The 19,254-nt window shown below is 33.6% G+C and overlaps 1 protein-coding gene and 2 long non-coding RNA genes across 3 annotated transcripts in view; 1 reads left to right on the top strand and 2 right to left on the bottom strand.

Moving 5' to 3' along the window:
• LOC105737375 (uncharacterized) overlaps window positions 1-19,254 on the bottom strand; it is a 94,285-nt gene that overhangs the window by 66,100 nt on the left and 8,931 nt on the right. The window lies entirely within an intron of this gene.
• LOC147658610 (uncharacterized) lies at window positions 107-9,481 on the bottom strand. Its single transcript, XR_015293930.1, has 2 exons — window positions 9,313-9,481; window positions 107-505 (listed from the first exon to the last, which is right to left on the bottom strand). It is a non-coding gene; the product is annotated as an uncharacterized LOC147658610 (long non-coding RNA).
• On the top strand, window positions 5,759-18,113 carry LOC100864107 (adenosine receptor A1). The gene is made up of 3 exons (XM_086913702.1): window positions 5,759-6,005; window positions 9,400-9,616; window positions 14,607-18,113. Exons 1-3 carry the CDS (start codon window positions 5,762-5,764, stop codon window positions 15,265-15,267), a joined length of 1,122 nt encoding a protein of 373 aa, XP_086769828.1. The 5' UTR covers window positions 5,759-5,761; the 3' UTR covers window positions 15,268-18,113.

Raw genomic sequence — 19,254 nt, 5'->3', positions numbered from 1 at the left:
TTTTAATCCTTGCAATCGCACAAGACTTGACTGATTTATGTCATGGGCCGAAGAAATTTGTTTTAAAACGCGCTATTATTTCCACTAGAAAAAAGAAAGAAAAAAATTAGATCCAAATCTTTTTAATCTCTTCGCCCAAATTGTTTAACAATTGTTAACAATTATAATTTCTGAAACGTCAACGCTGCATTTTGTTTTTTACGTTTTCTACCACAATTCGTTGATAAAAACAACTTTCCACTTCCATCATCCGTGGTGCACAGACATTTTTAATTAAACCCCAGGAAAGAAGCAACGAGAACAACGAAGCGTAACTTGAGAGACTTGTTAGAGCACGTCAGTCTCACCACGCCTAACTCATCTGACATCTTCATGAATCGCTATGCAGACATCTCTCCCCATGGCGATCCCACGTCCGATATAAATGGATATGCACTATTAAACAAGGTGGCTAGTGAAAGACACTGATTGCCACCTTTGCCCTCCAGAAACCCTCTCCTCCATCCTGAAACAAGAATGAACGTATTATTTCAAACCTCGCTCGACTTTATTCCACTTAATGGAAATTATATAAATCCAATATTGTTTCATTTTCATTTTCCTCGAAAACTGTATATCGAATTAATTTCGAATCTTGGAGAATATATATACACATGTATCGATTAGATTAAAATTCTCATCTTCGAAATGAATTGTTTCAGATTCTTGTAAGAGTTTAGAGAATATTTCCAATACGTGGACAATGATGGACTGCCTCTTTTAATGCGTCGAATCTTTGACAGGGGCTAATGTGGACATTTGTGCTTTGAAACCCTTTGTGATTGGACGAGATCTGCGGTTCCAATTACCATGAACAATGGTTATTAACTACGGTGGGGCCGTCGATTATCCGAATTAATAGGCGGACAACACTTGTCCCCATAATCGGCTTTCCTTTAATCAGTCTCGAGAAACGGACGTTTATTACGTAAAATTAATCGTTATTCGAGATATCGACAAACGGATACCGGTTTAAATTTATTCGTCTTCTCTTATTTTTCACCCTCGAAGTATTGTTAATATTTTTGATTCCACTAAATAAATATATTCTAATGTTATCGCACAGTTTTCGAGAAAATTCGAGAAAATGCAGTTTCTTTTTCAAATATTGGATAAAAGAATCGAGCGAGCCTCGAATCCATTAATCTCTTGCCTACCCTCTGACGCCATATTTAAAATATGAAAAAATAAATTAGCGAGAATTCTGCACGAATATACGATATATATTATATTTTGATTAATACATTATTCAACAAAATTTTATAATGAAAAATATATATAAAAAAAAAAACACCTCTTTCGAATCGAAATTTAATTTTCTGTCAAATTAATCTTCGACTAAATCTGGAAAATCAAACACGCAAAAAAAAAAAAAAAAACAATTACATCGAATAAATATCAAAAATAACGAGTCGAAGGTTAACTCTTTTTAACAGAAACTGCTAAATTAAAAAAAAAAACTAATCTTGGAACACGTTTAATATATCGAAAACGATACCTAAACACACGAAGGAATACGATCAATTACATGCACTTTCCACTTCGTGGATCTCAGGGCTCATCATCGATCCCATGAAACCCAATATCCGCGTAATAAAAAACTGTAGCGCGGGTTTCCCACCTTTCCTGTGAAACGTAAACCGATCCCCCAACACCATCGACTCACGCTCGTCGGAACAAAGCCCGTGAATTTTTCATTTTTCCCCTCCTCCCCTCCCTTTTTTTCAAAACCTCGTGACGACGAGCACGCACCTTCCTCCGAGGTTTCGCCCATTTTGGCGAGATAAAACGACGCCAGACTTTCCAGTTTCTATAAATTGATTCGCATCGCGGAGAGAACCATCCAAGTCTTTGTCCAGGATGGATTGAAGTTGTTCGTTGGAATGCAAAAGGGATATGATCTTTGGATGTTGACTCGGTTGGGAAATAATTTTCCAGGTGAAATTGCTTTGAAAGTGTTTCATTAGGAGAGAAGTTATCTGGTTGTTTTTTTTTTCGTAGAATTGTAACAATTGTAAATGATACGAATGTATAATTGATTTTTTGAATTCGATTTTATGAACGAACGATACTTTTTTTTTTTTTTTTTTTTTTTTATAATGAAAAAGGAGATTGAATTTAAACTGAAAATTATAGATGATGTAACTATGGGATCGAATATCCGCTGAAAAGTATTTTATTTCCAGTTTAATCGTAGATATACAAAAAAAAAGAGGAAAAATAAATAAATTTTTATAAAAAAAAATTGTATTCGATGTTATAAATAATCATTATTTAATCCTTAACTTATGTAAATGAGAAAAGAAAAAGTACCGCAAAAAAAAAAAAAAAATATAACGTTTAAAGTGACAATTTAAAGAAATGTCGAGTTGACGAAATTTATTATTGCGTTACGTATAACAATTGGCGACAATGCTGAATTAACCGTTTGTGTATGTTCGAAATAAAGCTGAAGAAACGAAACAGATTTCAGAAGAAAATTATTGCTCCATTGGCCGGTTGAATTAAGTACATCTGTTTGTTGAAAGTATACAAAAATATAACGTTCCATTCTATTTTAACTTTGGAGCAATCGGGGAGAAGTTTGGCTATTTAAGAAGAGCGCAACAAGTGTGAAATATTTCAGACAAGCAGTCTGGGGATAAAACGAGCTTCTTTTTTCTTTCACGTACGTACAATTTTTACTGCGTTATACGTTGAGCAACAGCGATATTTTTATTTACTTGATAATATATCGTTTAATATTCTGACAATTCTTCTTCTTCTTCTTCTTCTTTTTTTTTTTTTTCATTTGATTGTTAATTTTGCATTTTATTAATTTTCACCCGTATTATTTTTCGTTGATATTATATTTTAATTATCTTTTCCTCCTTTTTACCAAATTAAATATTTTATTAATTTATTGGAAACATTTTTTTCTATCTTATTCTTAATTACGAATAATTAAACGTTGCATCTAATGGTATGCATCATTACAACAATTAAATTATCTTAATTTTCTTTCACGAAGAAATAATCCGTTAAATAAACGCATGGATACGTTTAAATTAAATTTATCCTGTAATAATAATTATTCGAAATAAAAATCGTGTCGAGTAAAAAATCATTCGAACGTGAGAACGAAAATCGTAACGGAATGTACGAGATATTTCGAAAAGATGCAATAAAATACTCAAATAATATTCGAGGAATAAAGCAAATCCCTGTTTAAGCTTCATTTCTTCCATAAAAATTCGATTTTGCATAAACCTAATGACAGATCGCATTTTTAACCTATCAAGATGCAGGAACACGATATCGTAACAATGAAACGACGCATCACGTCGTACGTTAAAAGCGTACGACTATATCGCAGAGGATACGATCCTAAAAATTTACGAGACGAGCGATTGTAAACCGATCGTTGCCAAGGATTATTATTGAAACAGTGTATCGTCTTTCTTAACAGATCGATACCATAGCAATTAGAGTTATTAAGATGTTGCTTGCGATTTATTATTTATAACAATTTACAAATTAAACAGTTTTAATTAGTTTTCGATAGCAAAATCAGATTGGCGAGAAAAAGAAAGAGTGAATATATATTGTTTAAAAAATGAACACGACAAGATTTACTAATAGGTTAGATTTACTAATAGTGATTTAGATAAATGAAGTTGGTATTAATGCCAACCTTTGATAATAATATTCCCAAGTACCAACCTACCAAATTAAATTTACCTATATTGTTATTCTGCAAAAGATATCATCAACGATTCTCATAAAAACATTACTTTATATATCCTCGCTTCTTCAATAATTCTTTTGCAACTTGAATTTTGAAGGAAACGTTGCGTACGTAAAACGTGTATCCAGAGACAATATCGAATCACAAATCGTCCCCTTGTTCTTTTTTTTAATTTCCCCTTTTCCACTTTTCTCACACTGTGACTCGAACGAATAAAACGAATTTTCCAACCGAAAAGACTATTCAACCGCTACGATTACTCGAGGTTATATCAGAAAAGCGAGAACACGAATCGATCTAGCGTAAGAACGATCGATATAGATGGCTCCGTCTCCGCGAAATTTCATCGGATGAATTTGCATCCGAACTGGATGCTCGCTAATTGCATCCATGGGATGCGTTCGAAAAAGAGGGGTGGCTCCTGGGTTTAAACCGTGCAAAGTTAAATCTGTTTGCGCTGGGACCTGGCCAATTTCGAGGCCAGTGAATGGACCATGTGTAAACGTAACCCTTTGTTTCCATCGATGTTTATGGACGTTGAAATTTTCAGCAAACGTTTCTATCCATTTTTCTCCCATTGCGAGCGAACGAGAAAAGAGAAAGAGAGAAAGAGAGAGAGAGAGAGAGAGAGAGAGAGAGAGAGAGAGAGAGAGACAGAGAGAGAGACAGAGACAGTTTTACGGAAACATTTCTGTGAAGCGAGGTTAGAAGAGAAATAAAGAATGAAAGGAAGGAAAGAACAATGTCCTTTCTGTCGTTCGTTCAACCGTGCGCGTATGAAAAGGAAATGGAGGATGGTAAAAGAGCAGAGAGGTTATGCGCCCTCTATCGCTAATTTTTCGTATTTATCTTATCCATCCTTCTTTACGTCTTTGTGAATTTTCTTCGTTTATTTTGCTGTTTGTTCTATCCCCTCCCTCCCCCCTTTTTTTTATGCCTGTGACATTTTTATCGTTCTTTCAGTTTAAACGTTCAGTTTTACTTCACGTATTTTACTACTACGTTCAGTTAAATTGTTAGGTTAAGTTAAATTAATTTTAATCAAATTTCTATGTTTATTTGTGCGTTTTAAATTTGAACAGATGAAGATAATGAATAAATTAATTTCCAATATATAATATATATATATATGAATATTATTCGTCCAATTAATAACATCATATTTATCGATTATTAAAATTATTTAAATTTACTTATTATAGCAAATTGAAAGTAAATTTTCTGAAACTTTGAACAAAAAGATAATTATTTTCTTTTCTTGTCACTGAATGTTTAACGATCTTCTATCAAAAAATCATCTCGACGTTTAAACGCACGCTTTACGATGAAAAAAATCATTACTCTCCGTAAAATCGTTGGCCCGTAATGTGATGAAGTATTTTTTAATACGTTTGAAACATCTGTGCGCATCGTTGCTCTGTAGAATTTTCTATCGATACACTGTATATATATATACAGTGGTGACTTTATTGGGCAACATCCCTTTACAGTTTTCTACCCTCTCTAATTAAAAACTACGATACCCTGCTTTGTACGATTTCATTTTTACCTCTTCCACATTCCATTCTTTCTTCTTCCTTTTAATCTCGCGTGCATCTACTTCATACCTTTCTAAACAAAGAAAATTTTTTATTTAAAAAAAGAAAACCGACCCTCTTATTCGTCGAAAATTTTCCTTCTCAAGATGAACTCCAGAGTTCCAAATTAATATATGCACACACTGACACTTTTTTCAACTTTTTTTTTTTTGAGCCTCGCATCAATCGATGCTTCAAAAAATTTTAATTACACTTTCTGGCTATAATAATTCACATTTCTAAAACAAAATTTTCGTATCTATTTTTCATTTCTTCTTGTCTCTTCACATTCATTTTAAAACTTCCTTCTCGAAAATTATACATGCCTGTATAATATCGATTATCGAGCTCGAAATCTTCAAAAGTCAAAAGGAAAAAATTCATAAAAATGGAATTTCTTTTCTTTTCCAGTTTCAGAATGAACGCTACGACTTACACGAGCAGCACGTTGGCTGCTGGGATTATGGGTCTCGAGTCGGAGATAAGGATGGACAAGGCGGAGAGCGTGGACAGTGACCTCGATATTTCCCCGGTCACACTGTCCTCCGCGTGGTCCAGGGTGGCGAGGCTCCTCCTGTTGGCGTCGATGGCCGTCGGCGGCAGCGTTGGCAACGTCTTCATGATCTCCGCCGTGGTGGTCGAGGATCAACTTAAGAAACGAGGTAATAAATCATCCGCTTTCCTTCACTTTCTTCAGATTTAATCAGGATGTAATTACTCCCTGTACAGATTCCTTCTTTTCGAAAGTTTCCTTTTTATTTTAAGAAACGAGATCCGAACACTCTTATGAAGAAAAGAAATAATAATAATAATAATAATAATAATAATGATAAATACTTTTCGCTACAACCATTTGACGAGACGCAAAACAGTTAACGAAAAACTCCTGGTCTTCAATCGCAGTAAACATCTCCTTCCTCGCCTGCGAGAATCTCGCGCATATTACATATATTTATACCCCCGAGAAAAGAGAAGGAAACCGATCTTCCACGGAAGACAGTCGTCCGACGCTCTTTTGTGAAATCCACCCTTTTTTACCTCTCGTTGCGGAAAGATCCTTTCGCTTGCGATCCGTGTGTAAAATGACAAAAGCCTGCCACGATTGGATATGACGACGCCAAGGATAATGGAAGGAAGGAAGGAAGGAAGGAAGGAAGGAAGGAAGGAAACGCTCTTTGAGTCCCTCTATTTTTGTCTACCCGAGGTAGCCGGTATATCTCTCCTCGTATTTATTCAACCGAGGAGGAGGGAGGGGGGGGCGGACGGCGGCCATTACGATAACAGATATCGAGAATTTTCTTGAAATTTTCTTCGAAATGTTTTCGAAAGAGCACCGATGTTAGAAAATATAGGGAGAGAGGCATTGTACGTGTACGTGTCGAGCACGAATTGATTACAGAGAAAGCCGTTTGTACGTATCTCGATTTTTACTTATACGAACAAGCGAGGTGTTACGTTTCGTGAAATTTAAATAAAGGTGAAAATTGTAATAATAATGTTCGAAGGATAAATAGTAGGAAAAAAGAGGTGAGAATAATTACGAAATAATTATATACGGATAAATAGATGCAAATATACTAAGTTCTAGTAGTTAATGGTCTCGTGGCGCTAGTGTCGCGTCACTAATCGTCATAGTAAGATACCTATTGATTTGAAAATACATTGAATATATATATATTGTTTATTTAATTCACTTGATAAAGAACTTTCAATCGACTCGATCGTTGATCAATAATGGAAAAAATAAAATTTTCCAATTCCTGTTTTGTTTTTCTTCTTAAAGAATCGTCTCGTAAATCCTTCGATTAAATCTTCGAAATAAAAAGAGTAGTTACATACTCGAGCGTCGACTATCGATTGCTCGTAAGATGTAACATGGAACAATCCGAATCGAAATAATCGGAATATTTAATCTCGTATCCGGGTTTAACGTTCATGCCAAACCAACTGTAAACGACAATTTTTACGACACGTGGGAATAATATCTCGAGTCGTAAACGATTCGACTTTACAGCATGCAATGTCATTTATATCTCTCTCTTTTCTGTTTAATTCAATGACAACACAAGTAAATTGATCATTACGATTCGTAAATTACATCAAATACAACGATTATTGCGACAATCAAAATTTTTTACGAGCGAATAACGTTCGAAAAATTTCCCTCTTCTTGAATTTCTTCTCTTTCTTCTATATATCGCTAAAATTTTCTCGCCATTACATGCTATTTTTCAAAAATTTTTCCCCTCCCCTTTCTCTTTCGAACAAACTTTCGACGCGAGATATTTTCATTCGAAAGATCCCTTTACAGGTAATTCATTTTCCGTAAATCTTGATACGGACGTAAATAATTCCGGGTTCCGTGCACTGGGGGCGATTCAGCAGGAAAATTTCGTTTCCAGTGTTACCTCGCCAATAAACTTCCCCCTTACATAACTGTTCAACCTTTTCCACCAACACAATCGTGATCACCGGCCTCCTCCTTGTAAGTAAAGGGAGGGAGATATATATATATATATATATATATCTGACTGTGTGCAACCATTTCGTGATTCCGGCGTGACAATAGCGATACAGGCCGTTTCACAAACTTGGAAAACTTCTTTTTTCGAATTGTGGAAAGAATTTTTTCTTTTCTTTTCTCTGTTATTCAAATTCACTTGTCCCTTTTGTGATAAATAAATAGATAAATAAATTTTGACACGAATAAATGGATTTTATCTTTATCGATATATTATTATAGGATTGAAAAAAATTGTTTTCAATTGTTAACAATGAAAATAATAATTAATGATCGATATCGAGGATTGATAATAGGCGAAATATCGAACAATTCGAAGGAAAAGTGTCAGTTTGTGAAACATCCTGTATACTCGCCACGCGTAATAATAAAGAAGAGTCCAAGTTTCCCTGCTGATAATCTTACTTTCATCGACTTCTTTTATTTCTTATCGTCCAATCTTACCAAGCGACTTTATTCAAATTGATCGATATCCTTCGTAAATTTATTCTGTAATTCGACACGAGAACGAGCACATCTGTCCCGATCGAAAATAATAGCTCTTACCAAAATAGGATGATATCCTCTATTCTCTCGTATTCTATCCATTTAAAGAACTGTATACCCATTTATCCACACCCAATAAACATTTGTTACTGAATTACTACTACAATATTTACAAAAATTGCTTTCGCAAACTTTTGAAAAGTAATATACATTCCATGTATAGGCATCTTTCTTACCGATCGATAATAATTTTAAAAGGACAAAAACATCGCGATTCTTTCGCTCATAAACGTTATAAACGAAGCCAATGAAATTAAAGCTCGTTTAAAAGAGGGAAACTGAAGTAGGCTCGACTCGAGCGTCCCCGAATTGAATTTATTTCAATTCCCAATTTATTTCACGATCATCCCGTTTTGCCAAATAGCACGCAAACACGCGATAAAACGTACCGCAGATATTATCGATGATCTCACCACTCGAAAACTCGCGACACGAAAGTTATTAAACGCTTAAATTTGCTTGTAAATTAACCATACGACGATCGAGCGTGAAAATTCCACATTGCGATAAAGTGGCGCTCGAACGAGAATTTTATGACGAGATAAAGTTGGCCGAATGTATAACCTCCAACTTCATTAACTCGAGTTTGTAAATTTACGGGAATATTAAGTTTATTAGCGGAGGGCAATAATTCGAATCATTAACACGTGAGGCATTAATAGATCTGTTATTGGATTAGGCAAGTTAATCAGAAATTAGGTTAGGATTTGCTTCCTCGATAAGGTACAATAATCGATTCGTATATACGAATTTGAGAAAAAATTATTTGACCAATCTGCATATATATATATATATATACATCAAAGATGTTTTATTTACACAACAGAAAGAGTAAAATAGACTTCGTTTCTTGATTTTTCAATACTTTCCCTTTTTTTTTTATATTTACATCGAATACATACCAATTACAACGATGAATCTTTCCATCTTTTAATTCACGCTCGATTTCGACTATAATTCGTGTGGCAATTATATAATTTCTGTTCCAGGGAACGCGTTTCTAGTGAACGTCGCGTTGGCGGATCTATTAGTGACGGGGCTCGTGATACCTGTGTCGGTGATCGTGATACTGGCTGGCCATGAAGAGTCGTTGAGCACATGCCGATTCGAATGCACTCTGGAGGCCCTCTGCTTTCTGGTTACCGTACTAACGTTAACCACCATTGCCGCCGAGAATTATACTCGTTTGTGTCTGCCTCACGAAAGGTAAGAGCTCGTAACTCGTTTTATCATATTGATGGCGAACCTTTGTCTTTGATCGATTTCAACGATGTTTAATGATGATAATAAGAATAATAATAATAACAATAATCACGACCAAGATACTCGAGGCGGAAATTACCGATGTAATTTAGATTTCAAGGATGGAAGAATTTTATGCGGAATTAAAAAGAAAAAAAAAAAAAAAAAAGAGGACGGTGTATGAATACTTTATATTGTAAATAGTTAATATCTTCAAGGGGGAAAGAAAAAGTTTTTACGTGGAATTTGATAATATAAGGAAAGACGACGAGGAATTCTTTTCTTTTTTTTCCCCTTTTTTTTTTTTTTTAGTTTTGCGTTATTTTAATGAAAGATAAATGAAAATTCGCGGTGTTTTATATACAGGAGGATGTGTGCGAGGATAAAAGGTGAAAAATGAATAATTCTTTGATTACATGCACATAATAAGAAAAGAAAAGGAGTTTAAAGGTAACGGTATGGATGAACGAATAATTTCCTTTTTTTTTTTTTTTTTGGTAACGTAAATTGAGAACGATTTTCAATTTTTGCTTCTATATTTGCTTCGTTTCGTTTGAAAAATTACGTAATATATATTTATATATATATATATGTATATATACATACATATGTATCTCCTCCTTTCCATAATTTTTAGAAATTTCATTGTTTTTTTTTTCTATCTCTCTCACTCGAAAAAGTAGCTACGATCGAAAAATAGATCCTCTCGATTTTGGCATAAACGATTCTAATTAACCCTTAAAAAATAAAAAAACCAATTCCTCTTGACTTGTAATTGCAATTTAATTAATCATCAATAATAAATAAATTCGATTATCACTATTTGATGACACGATGAAAACACTTATCCATAAACGTATCAGTATTCTCAAAATTCTGTTTGTTATAGCGTGTAATTTCAGATTTTTAATTTTTTTTTTTTTTTTTTTCCATATCTATAGAAAGATAGCGAATTTAGAAAAAGAAAAAGCCTGTTTAGAATTTCGAATTGAACTTTATATATTTAGAAATCTATTATACGAGCAAAATACGCATTTTTTTTCACTTTGACGCAAATTTCAATTACATTTAGATGAAAAGAAAAGTAAAAGTAATAGCAAGTTGCATGCGAAGCATTTCTTCCCTTCTCCCTTTTCTTTTTGCACCGATTATTTATTAGACAATTAATCAATTTTCACTTTTTGTCGAATATTTATATATTCTCATTATATTATATTGCAAATAGCTGCGCAAAATAGAAACGCAATTATAGTAATAGGCACGAAATAATTATCCCAAACAAATCGTAATGGCGTCCACGATTATATCGTCTTCTTCTTTTTTAAACGCAATTTCTGTGATGGAAAATTATTTTCATCATTTTCAGAAAACAGAAAATTCGAGAAAAAAAAAAAAGGTGAAACGATTCGTTAAATCTTGATAATTAAATACCATTTTAATAAATTCCATGATATGATAAAAAAAAAAAAATCGTGGACACCATCATATTTTTATCCTTTACTTACAATTTGATTTTTCACGTTTCAAAAAAAGAAAGAAAGAAAAAAAAATGTCCGAGCAACGAACGCACAGCTTACAGAGTTGATCGAACATGTAGAATCGGAAAGGGATGAAAGATTTGTTTAAAGGAAAAAACTTTATTTTCCTTAGGTTAGAGAGGAATGCAGCGATTGTTTCGATGCATTCGCTTCACCTTTCGCTTCGCCAAACAGAGTGAGTCTGTTGCAATTTCGAGTGCCTATTGTTGGCAACGGCAGAACGATCACAAGGGATTAAAGTGGTTTTCCAGTGAAGCTTGAAAAACCTGCACGTACACCGCCATCGTTACCGAGATCTACGAGAAATACAGTTGCATGCACTCGCTTTAAAGATAGGAGGGGATAGATGCACGATCCTTTTCAAAGTGTCGTGGGAGAAATATTCGTAGAGAGGAGGGGAGAAAAAAAAAAAAAAATGTTTGGAATTTTAGCGCAGAAATTTAGGGAGGAATTTACAATCCTTCGAATTTATGCAGAATGTTCGGCCGGATAATAGATTTGGTAAAATCGAAAGTAATAATTTTATGAATTTTAATATTTGTTTTGAGATACTTGAAGATGATTAAGAATGAATGAAAAATTTCGTTCGAAAAATTATTTATTTCCTAGTTATTTAAAAATTTTAAAATATCCCTAGCTGCTCGCACCAGTCGAAAAAACAAACTGAAATGAAGTTTTTCTATTTTCAATTTTCGTTTTATTTTACTTTGGACAAATTTTTGAATATTTTCCATAATTTTTAATCCTCGATAACACGAGGAGTTCTTTGCACTTAAAATATAACTCCTTTTTTTCTTAGTTACTAACGAGTTAACGATCGACGAAAATATTTCTAGATCACTCGCGCCAACTAATTGAAAAAAAAAAAACTAGACTATGATAGTTACAAGATAAAGCCTCGAACGAAACATTTTTTTATTCCTCGTTTTCGTTCTTATTTTATTTAAAATAGTAGTTTTAATCGTCGTTTTAATTATATAAAAAAAAAAAAAATACTAAAAATTTTTAACACAATCGAGAAATCATTTCTTTAATTTTTAAACACGCATGGTCGAACATCCCGCACATCTAACGGAATGGCGATTTTTTTTCCGAACGTTCGTTGCTCCCCTACAAATATGATACCCTAGAGAAAAATACTAGACTTGTGCATCGTTTTTCTATCGCAAGTTCTCGGAGGAGGGAGAAAAAAAAAAAAAAAAAAAACGGCTTTCACTTTGAACGGAGGTCTCTTGAATAAACCCCTCGTCCATGAAATTCCACGATATTGTTAAACTTGAATCTTTAGAGAGAATGGAAATTTTCTTTCTTTTTTTTTTTTTTTTTTTTCCAACGTGGAAATCGGACTTGATAACGATTTTTTATTTAATTTTTTAAATTTCATTCTATTTTATTCTTTTTTTTTCTTTTTCACAATAAGTACACGTAGTGATTCTGCTTGATCAGGTTTTATGAAGATCTGGCTTTGATAGATTTACGATATTTCTTTTGAGGTAGATAAATTATAGTACTATCGTGGGGAGGGAACAATGTTTGAGAACTCGTGCAGCGTGCTCAGCAATTCGTTCCTTACCCCTGTCGTCGTCCACGTTTCAAACTAATATCGTGATAAATCACGTATCCACCATGTGAATAAAGGAAACGAAGTGGCTTTCTTTTTGTCTCTGCAAATATTAAACGAGATAATTTTCCATACATCACTCGATGAAAGCTATTCGATTTTTCTTTTCTTCTTTTTCTTCTATCCAATATTATTTTCTCGAGTTCGAGGGAGGGGAAGAGGGGGGACCTTCCGCGCGAGACAAATGCGAATTCTGCTCCGATATATTCGAAATATATCGATGGAAGAATCAAGATAATCGAGTCAAGCTATAACTGTTAATTGGAAAAAGATTTTAGGAGGAATTTTATTGAAAAAATTGCATCTACGCTTGTTTTTCGAAAATTTTTTTAAATTTTGAAAATTAATACCAAGATCGTATAAAAGATTAATTTTTTCGTATTCAAAAATTATGGAAGCACGTTCCATTTCACAAAAGGTGCAATTGCATTTGCCTCTTCAACTCTAAAATTTTCGTTAAACGTTAAAAATATAAAAAATAAAAATTTTCTAACATTCACAAAGGATATTTTCGAGATATAAAATAAAATAAAATTCAATATTTTTAATTTTCATTGAAAATATTGAAAAAGTTTGTCCTCCGCCAATGGAATAACATTTATCCGAAAAATACGCGCGTGTATTTCATTATCGTCGATAAATTATCGAACCGAGAAACGGATTCACTCGAATCACGCCCGGATGGTATTCCCCGGTAATGCCATGCCCCGGATCTCTTTTGACACTTTGACTTTGATGTGGATCCGCTTTGTGTAGAACCCTACCAGTGTCACGATTGAGTTCCTAATTTCACATTCTACGCGGCCCAACTCCGTGAAATTCGTGGCCTTCCGAGTTTTCGAACCCGTATCTATTCCAATATATTCAGACACAAAGCCCCTTGTATTAGATAAGTACCTTATTCCTAATCGATTGGCAAAATACTTGAAATTCCAAGAATAATTGGCCGTGTTCCGCGACAAAGCTCTCCGCATTCTTGTTTCAATTGTTATCCACCACTTGTACTTGAATGCAACGCTTGTTGTTCTTAATTTTTTTCTATTTATTTGGAATTTCACCGATGTCCACAATGTTTAACAAGGAGTGATTTTTCAGCAGCAAGATAAGAGGAAAGTCAAGAATTGAAAAAAGTGAGACGAGTTTGAGGAAAACTCTAGGCACATTTTTCTTTGTTCTTTGTTCCATTTTGACGTGGTTAATTATTCGTTTTAAGTTTTTTGAGTGGCTGAACATCTCATCACGATTCACATCTCTAAGTCTAGGGAAAATTTTTACAGCTAAGAACGTAAGGATCTACAACTCTAGATTGCAAAAAAATATTTTACAAAAGATCAACTATATCTAGGAAAATTAACCTAGGAAACTAGGTTAGACCTAGGGGCTAGGGGAAAATGTCTCAACAAAACGTCTATTGTACCTAGGATGTTCGACATAAATTTGATTGAAATCTACAATCTACAAGGAGAATGGCTTGATTCTCACGATTACGTTCACCTAATAAATATACAATCCTAAAAAAGCTTGATCACTATCATACACAACCTAGTTTTACCTATTAAAACTTTCACTCGTATCATATATCAAGATATTTCAACTACTTGCCAAAATATACTTCTCCAAAATACGTAACCCTTATCTCAAAATCACCAGCAACGTTTCACTCTGATCACAATCCGTTCCACACTTGCAGGTACACACCGCATTGTTTGATTTCAATTCCAACCAATTCAAACCACCTTAAAATCCCTTCCCCTCTCAAAAATCTTCGTTTTCATCATGTATATTCCACTTACAGATACGGCGTGCTGACCCCAAGCCGCGTCACAGCGACGATCATAAGCGTCTGGCTGATATCCGCCATGACAGTGGTGTTGCAATCGTCCCTGGACGTAGGTCCCGACTTTTGCCGGCGACGTTTCACCGGTATAGCGATGGAGCAGATAATAGGCGCCACGTTCCTAGTAGGGTTGCCAACCTTGACGACCATATTCCTCTACGTGAAGCTCGTGATCCGCGTCCGCCACGCCACAAGGGGCTCGTACAAGCCACCTATCGCATTCTCCTGGGACTACGAGCTCGCCAAGGCCAACATATACAGCTGCGTCATGTTTGTCGTGTTCTGGCTACCTTTCGGCATAGTCGTGTGCCTCAACTCGTTCAAACCGATAAGCCCACGTGTCCTGTACAACCTGGCCTGGTTCGCCCTCTCCAAATCCTGTTTCAACAATCTGATCTATTGCGTGGCGGACAGGCACTTCAGAAGCGCGTACGTCAAGCTTTTCCATTATTGCTGCTGCAAAACAACGGTGAGTTTTTCGAGGAGGCCGCGCGGAGAGGGGGGCCGGAACACTAGCGACGTGCGCCTCAGAGTTCACATTATACACTCGTACGCGAGTCCTGGCTCTTGTCGGCCACCTGTCGGCAGGCCTAACGGCCGTGACGTTTACGAGCTTTGAATTCGACCAAGTCACGACGTGTTTGGGACATGGATGTATCTTAGAAGGTACCAACGATCGCCGTCCAGTAGAGAGATTGATTATATTTCGGTTTTTCGTGTCGACGAGATATTCCCGTGATCGGCTAGATTGTTTCTTCGGTGTTGTATAATTGAGAGTTGAAGTATTTATTTATTTATCTTTAGGATGCGTTGAGAATCGAAGGGTTTGTAGGGAAGAGTATTCTTAAGATGGTTTTTGGCATACAGGGTGTTGATTCTTTGAAGTAATATATAATTTCTTTAGTGGTTGAAAAGAATGCAAGAGTTGCATATGCACATTGATTGAGATTTATTTGTTTTTATTATTACTTTTAATTTACGTGAGAGATGATTCTATATCTCCATTTAGTTTCATCCAATGCAAACTTTAATTATTTGTAATCAATAAGTTTCAATCGAATATATTAGAGTCCTTTGTACTATAATTATTTTCAGATAATTCTGGACTAACTTTAACTTTATTTAGAACATAGTTTTGATTTTTATATCAAGTATATTTAACTCAAGAATTCTTTAAGAAAAGAGTCAAACACTCTTATCGAATATTTTGTTGAGGAAAAAATTGGAGATTCCAGAATAGTTTTTTAAGGAAAGAACAAAATTTTTAAGAATAGTTTTTATTATCAACTCTTTAATTTTCAAAGATAGGGAAGAGTTTTCAATACAGTAGAACCTTTATTATCTGAAGTATAACAAGCTACATTTTATTTTGTTATATAGACAAAATTAAATTCCTACCAAATTATGTATTTACATAAGTGCCATGATTAACATTGTAGATATAATATTCTTGTTTCAAATAGCACACTGACAATTAAATGTTCAGGCATTCGGATAACAGATGTTCTACTGTATCTTTCCATTCTCTTATGTTCCTCTAATGTTCAATCAATTGACATATTAATATATCATCTATAATTGTTAATTAATATTCATCAAGAATACATGGAGTATGGTCTTCATTGCAAGAAGGTTATGATCATATTCTATATTTCTCGATGAATTCTTTTAATTTTCGTATAAATATTTAAAAAAAAAAAAGAAAAAAAAAGAATAGAATAAAATAATATGGCTACTATCCATTATTTTGATACTAACAAAGTTTAATTCAATCTTCTATTTTGGACATATACAGGATGTTTAACTACAAATGTTTAAAAATTTTTCAAAGCAAAGTAACGAAAATTAAAAATAAAAATAAAAATAGCATTTTCTTTCTTTGCTTTGTTAATATTATCGTTTACCATTAAAAATTTAAGATAATTGCCGAGTTGCTCGCCATACTCGTTTTTATTTTTAATTTTCGTCCTATTTTGCAACATCTATAACCAAATATTCCGAACAAATTTTGTCCAAATTTTGGCTGGCAAAAGGTCAGACTACTCGTCTTGCACGAGTAGCATCGAAGGAATGTAAGTAAGATATCGACACTGAAACAGGAAATCGCCGTCCATTGGGAATTTTATCCTGTTGTCGTTCCGATACCAACGGATGTTTCCATCTTTCGGTCTATATTCTTCCACTTTTATTCTTCCAAGAATCGTTTTACGATACAGTTACATATCTTGAAGAAAAAAAAAAAAAAAAAAAATAAACGTTCGTCTCCCGTTCGAAAATAATAATAATTATCGTGGCCTCTCGCGATTGGTAAGATTATTTAATTTTTATTAATGATATCATTGTAATTTCTCTATTTAATGTTAAAATTATCATAAATTTTTATAGCGTTATCTACAACTCGTTAATGCTTTATTTAGTTGTAAATTATTGCGCAAGATGGCCACGGTATCGACTCGACTCGTGGGTAAGTACACACAGATCGGTTATTCAATTTCGTGTATTCAATTTATAAAGTAGAATTTCTATTTTTCTTTTTTTCTTTTTTTAACAGTGTTTCGTTAGAATTGTCGAATATTCTGGTAGGAATGGATTTAGCTTTAAGACACTATCCTTATGGATTGGACGATGCAAAAGTGTCGACACTGCGTGACAAATGTTACTAGAAAATTTCTAGTTCCTTTTTACAGTATTTGGTTACGCGTAATGATTTTATTATTGTCATTTTCGTGCGAATCATAGAAAGACGCGAAATGAATCGATGAAAATTAGTTATTTTTATATTTTTCAATTAAATAAATACGTTTACTATTCCATTTTAGTTTTCGCGAAATTAAAAGAATATTTTATTACAACAAATTTTGAAATCTAACATTCGATCGAAAATTATTAAAAATCGAATAATAAATTCTGTGAAATATTTGCCATCTATTTACATTCCAAGATGAAAAATTTAATCACCAAAAAAAAAAAAAAAGAAAAAAAAAAGAAAAATCGATAAACGTGATCATGAGACAAAAATTTCTTCCTCTTCGAAGGAAAAACTTGATGCCTCGTTTTATTAAATTTTGCGAGCAACGTTTAAACGTTTGATTTATACAACAGGGACAGGGAAGAATTTAATTACCGAATACTTTGCTACGATTAAATTCGTTCGAGTTACGCAATCTATCCGTATTTAACGCTCGAAGCTAATCGAAGAAAAAGTTTTTCCCATCCGAAGATCTGACAGTTCGAAACTTTGTAAGTTTACGAGTTAATTTAGCCGAAAAGTTCTTTTATCGAGCAACCAGGCCCTTGTACTTTCAACTTTACTCGTTTAATCGGCATTTATCATGCCCGCATTAATTATTCCGAATCGCAAATTTTTCTTATTGCCATCGTGTGAAACCATTGTATTTTATTATGTCATTTTTATTTCTTTTTGCAAAATGAAAAAAAAAGTAAGAAGATCGTTACGAAATATTTCAATTTACCAATTTCTTTCACTTATATATATTCAATTCTTATTGCATATTTTTTTTTTCTTTTTTCCTAAAAAATTCTAATTCTATCTTATTTCTCCCCATTTTCAAAAATTTTCTATACACGCAATCGATCGATATAAAAGAAACTCCATTCTTTGGACGAACGTTTCCCTGATGATTTTCTTCATTTTCGAACGAGCATAACAAAATGTGTAAAATGTTATCCAAATAACATTTCGCTTCGAGTATATATATATATATATAAAAAAAAATCTCACGATAAAGACTGGATCGATCGAAAGAACATTTTCAAGATAAGGGATGTCGCGGGAATTCGTATATTGGAGATTCAAAATCGTCGATGGACTGCGAATTTTCGTGCAAAATTTTTTAATATCAAAAGGAATGGAGAGAGTTGAACAGAGAGATTTGCTTTATTTTTCAATTTGTCGTTATTTACGAATTTTTGCACGGATATTCGCAGTTTGAGGTAGGCAAAGATAATAAGATGGAAGAAGAATTCTTATTGGAGAAAGGAAACGCGACTGAATTAATTATAATAATCGTATTTAATAGATTAACGTCATAGATATATATATAAATATTATATGGGGAATGGGAAACAAGAATAAAGTTAAATACTATGTTATACAATTTAAATATATAAAGGGCAGAAATTTACATGTTAATCGTTCGTATGATATATATATATATATAAAAATATTAGCTTAAATATTATTATATCACGATTCTGATTGTAAGAGGAAGTTGTTCGTGTCTTAACTGCAACTTATCCTCTCATTTCCACAACAAATTTCTCCAACTCTTATTTTTAATTATATTTACTTTAAATTCCGTTCAACTTGGAGGCAAGATCCTTGTAAACTATGAAACCATCAAAATGATGATTTTTTTATTCCCTGTTTGTGTTTGCCGATCGAATTACAATCATTCATCCACGATACGAATACATTACACGGATCTGACAATTATTTTTTTATCTATCCAAGATTTAATAATTGATCCAACTGTTAACTTTTCAATGTTTCCACGCGTTTTGGGGATCAATCTATGTTTTTGAGAAATTTGTCGTTTTCCACAAAAGAGGGGGGGGGGGGGGTTCAAAAGTATCGACACACGTT

This window comes from Apis florea, unplaced genomic scaffold (assembly GCF_048593485.1).
Source record: "Apis florea isolate Af1SG1 unplaced genomic scaffold, ASM4859348v1 contig_1914_pilon, whole genome shotgun sequence".
Lineage (NCBI taxonomy): Eukaryota > Metazoa > Arthropoda > Insecta > Hymenoptera > Apidae > Apis > Apis florea.
The sequence above is the reverse complement of the archived record's forward strand: the minus strand, read 5'-3'. Positions and strand labels throughout refer to the sequence as shown.

Coding starts and splice junctions, on each gene's coding strand:
- LOC100864107 (XM_086913702.1), top strand. CDS start 5,762: ATGAACGCTACGACTTACACGAGCAGCACGTTGGCTGCTGGGATTATG. Junction 6,006..9,399: donor GGATCAACTTAAGAAACGAG/GTAATAAATCAT, acceptor TTTCTGTTCCAG/GGAACGCGTTTCTAGTGAAC. Junction 9,617..14,606: donor TTGTGTCTGCCTCACGAAAG/GTAAGAGCTCGT, acceptor TTCCACTTACAG/ATACGGCGTGCTGACCCCAA.